This window comes from Chrysochloris asiatica, unplaced genomic scaffold (assembly GCF_000296735.1).
Source record: "Chrysochloris asiatica unplaced genomic scaffold, ChrAsi1.0 scaffold00246, whole genome shotgun sequence".
Lineage (NCBI taxonomy): Eukaryota > Metazoa > Chordata > Mammalia > Afrosoricida > Chrysochloridae > Chrysochloris > Chrysochloris asiatica.
Genome location: NW_006408764.1, coordinates 3,167,285 through 3,170,179, shown reverse-complemented (window position 1 = coordinate 3,170,179; position 2,895 = coordinate 3,167,285). Strand labels below are relative to the sequence as shown.

Sequence of the window (2,895 nt, the reverse complement as noted above, 5' to 3'; positions counted from 1 at the left end):
TCAGCCAGGGCAAGACTGGCAGGTGGGCGGGGTAGGTAATTCCATTCAAGGCCCAGAGCCCTGCCCCCTTCACAAAGCAGGAAGTGGTGTTCCAGTACACAACAAGCAAGCCCCTCCTGGGAACTGTTGGAGGGGCATGCTTAAGCTGGCTGGCAGGATCTGGTAGTAGACAAAGCACATAAATTCCAAGCAGGAAGCATTATCTAGGGAGGGAGATGGGTCACAGAAACCTTCCTTGGTCAGTGGGGGCAGCCTCTGTGGCTCCAAGATCCTAGCCCCAGACTCAACCCTTAGTCCCCGGCCACCAGATGAGAAAGTTGAGAGTGGCTAGTTACTCTATAGTGAAATCAGAAGGAAAGAGGTAGAGGCACCTCTGGTTGTTTAGGCCTGGCTACACCCTAGACAAGTCTGGGCAAAGTCTCAAAGTTGCAGCCAGAGGTGGCAGAACAAGGCCAGACTGTCTGCTGGGCCCCTGGGGAATAATGTCATAAAGCCTCCCTTTCCTGGCCTAGAAACCTGCTGGCCAAAAGGATGCCTACAGAGCTGTTTACTGCCTCCTGGCAGGGACCTCTCTAGATTCCAAATAAGGGAAACTCAAGGGGAGGTAATGACTCTACCTCAGCTCTTAGTGGATGTCTCATATGTACCCCAGAGAGACCAGAGAGGTGCCAAGTGTTGCACCCAAACTGTCTCCACCTCTCCAGAAGGGCATGGGAGCTGCCCCCTTACATACCATCCCATCACTCACATCAATGACCTGTTGCAAGCTAACAGGATCCTGACAGCCCTGTTCTGGGAGCCATTTTCACCATCTGCTCAAGCCATGCATACAAAAAAGACCATGAAGGGTGGGCAGAGAGACTGAGCAGTGGAAAGGTATAAAACGTGATCGATGGAACAGTTGACATACAACTTGAAGAGGAACAAGTCACAGTGCATTGCGCCTAAGAACACCCCTCCCGCCCGCCCCTCCCCACATCCTCCAGTCTCTGAAAGGATGCTGTGGGCCACCAGGGCCCTGAAGAGGCACCCGAGTCCAACTTAGGGTTGTGGAGTCCACAGGCATTGCACACTTAGTCTCCCCAAACAATGCTGTGTGAAGGACTCAGGGTGCTGAGTATGGCAGCAGTGGCTGGAGCTGTATCACTGGAGACAGGTTCACACGGAGGATCCGCTGAGCCCGCTGCAGCACCTCATCATCCGAGGAACATCGGTCAACCTTGATGGCTCGGAATTTCAGCAGCTTTGCAGTACCAGGTCCTAGCTGTGCTTTAGGGGATTGGGACCCAAGTCGTGTTCTCTTCAGGGGTAGATGCTCTTTTGCCTCCTCAACCCTTTTTCTCTTCTGCCCCACAGTCCCAGGGTGTCTTTTCTGACTCCCTCTTGTAGCCTGGGGCTGAACAGACCCCTTGGGCTTGCCTCTGCTCCCAGGCTGGGTCTGTGTCACCTTGGTCTTGCTTTTGATCATCACTGTCTTGGCTTTGACCTGCACCACCTTGGCCTTGGCCCGCACCACCTTGGCCTTGATACGTGATGTCTTGGCCTTGATTCGTGCTGCCTTGGCTTTGGCCCGCGCTGCCTTGGCTTTGGCCCGCACTGCTTTGGTCTTGATTCGTGCTGCCTTAGCCTTAGCCTTGATTTGTGCTGCCTTTGCCTTGGCTCTGGCCTGAGCCACCTTGGCTTTGGCCTGGGCCTTGGACACCTTAGCCTGGGCTGCCTTGCTCTGCTTCTGAACCACCTTGGCTGCAGCAGTCTTAGGCAGTATACGAGCCACCTTGTCCTGGGCACGAGCAGCTTTGGCCAGTGTTCGAGATGTCTTGGTTTGGGCTGTTATGGTTCCCATGACAGAGCCCCCTTTCACCCTCAGGCCACTGAGGGACCCAGTGGCTTTGCAGGTTTTACTCTGGGGCCCAGTGCCTCGTCGGGGCCCAGCCTTGGAGCCTTTGAGAGTCAAACACTTGGGGCCCTTGCTTGTCATTTTTCTAGAAGCCTTGGGCAATGAGTTCCCTGGACCCTTTCCTGTACCCTTCCGTAGCTTCAAGGGAGAGTCTGCAAGTGAAAATTGCAAAGCCTGTGCCTTGTGCTTGGCACCCAAGCAGGGCATGGGGGTCTTGAATGGAACCAGGGTTTCAAGGACAACAGAAAGCCGCATGGCAGGGTAAACGCCTGGATAGAGGTGAGCAGGAAAGCCCATTGCTGCACCCCGGGCCCGGCTGGCATTTGACTGCTTCAGGGAACTCAGCAGTAGGTTGGTAGTAGCATGCTTGGCAAGGGTTGGTGAGGACGCTTTGGCCAGCCTGCCAGAAAGTGGCATGGGGAGTAGTGTGGCCCGGCCTGCGGGCAGCCGCATGGTAGTTCGGGGAGCACTTGCTGGAGGTGATGATGCAGCTGGGGTGGGGGGCCGAGCCTGCAGTTTTGTCTGGCTTGGGGGGTTGGCTGTGCATGAACTGTAGCCATAGACATCACCACTGCGCAGGACCGTAGGTTGAAAGCCGTCATCCCGTAAACCCTGTAGGAAGGCTACAAGCTGGGCCTCCGTAGCACTGAGATCCTGACTCATGGGGTTGAAGACAAGCAGCGCCTCCTCCAGGGCCTTTTTCCCTGCCGTGGAGATGCGTGACCAAGAGTGCACGGCTTTCTCCTCCACATGCTGCACCACCACGCTCATGGCATTAGGCACTGCAGATCTGCCTGGGTGTCCGCAAACCAGCGCTCAGCACCTCCAAGGCAAGAGGAAAAGTCAGTGAGAATAGCATTGAAATAGAAAGCCAGGATAACTACACATGTCAGTCAGGGTCCACATTCTTTAAGGGCTAATTTAATGGCCTAGTCAGTAAGCCACTTCCTGGGTTGCAGGCAGCCACTTCAGGACACAAAGCTATCAACTCTTCAGAG

The 2,895-nt window shown here is 55.1% G+C and overlaps 1 protein-coding gene across 1 annotated transcript; it reads right to left on the bottom strand.

Annotated features, from left to right (window-relative positions):
• Positions 1 to 1,105: 1,105 nt before the first annotated feature.
• Positions 1,106 to 2,668, bottom strand: CCDC71 (coiled-coil domain containing 71). Its single transcript, XM_006873613.1, has 3 exons — positions 1,772 to 2,668; positions 1,559 to 1,693; positions 1,106 to 1,453 (listed from the first exon to the last, which is right to left on the bottom strand). Exons 1-3 carry the CDS (start codon positions 2,666 to 2,668, stop codon positions 1,106 to 1,108), a joined length of 1,380 nt encoding a protein of 459 aa, XP_006873675.1.
• Between the last annotated feature and the right edge of the window lie 227 nt (positions 2,669 to 2,895).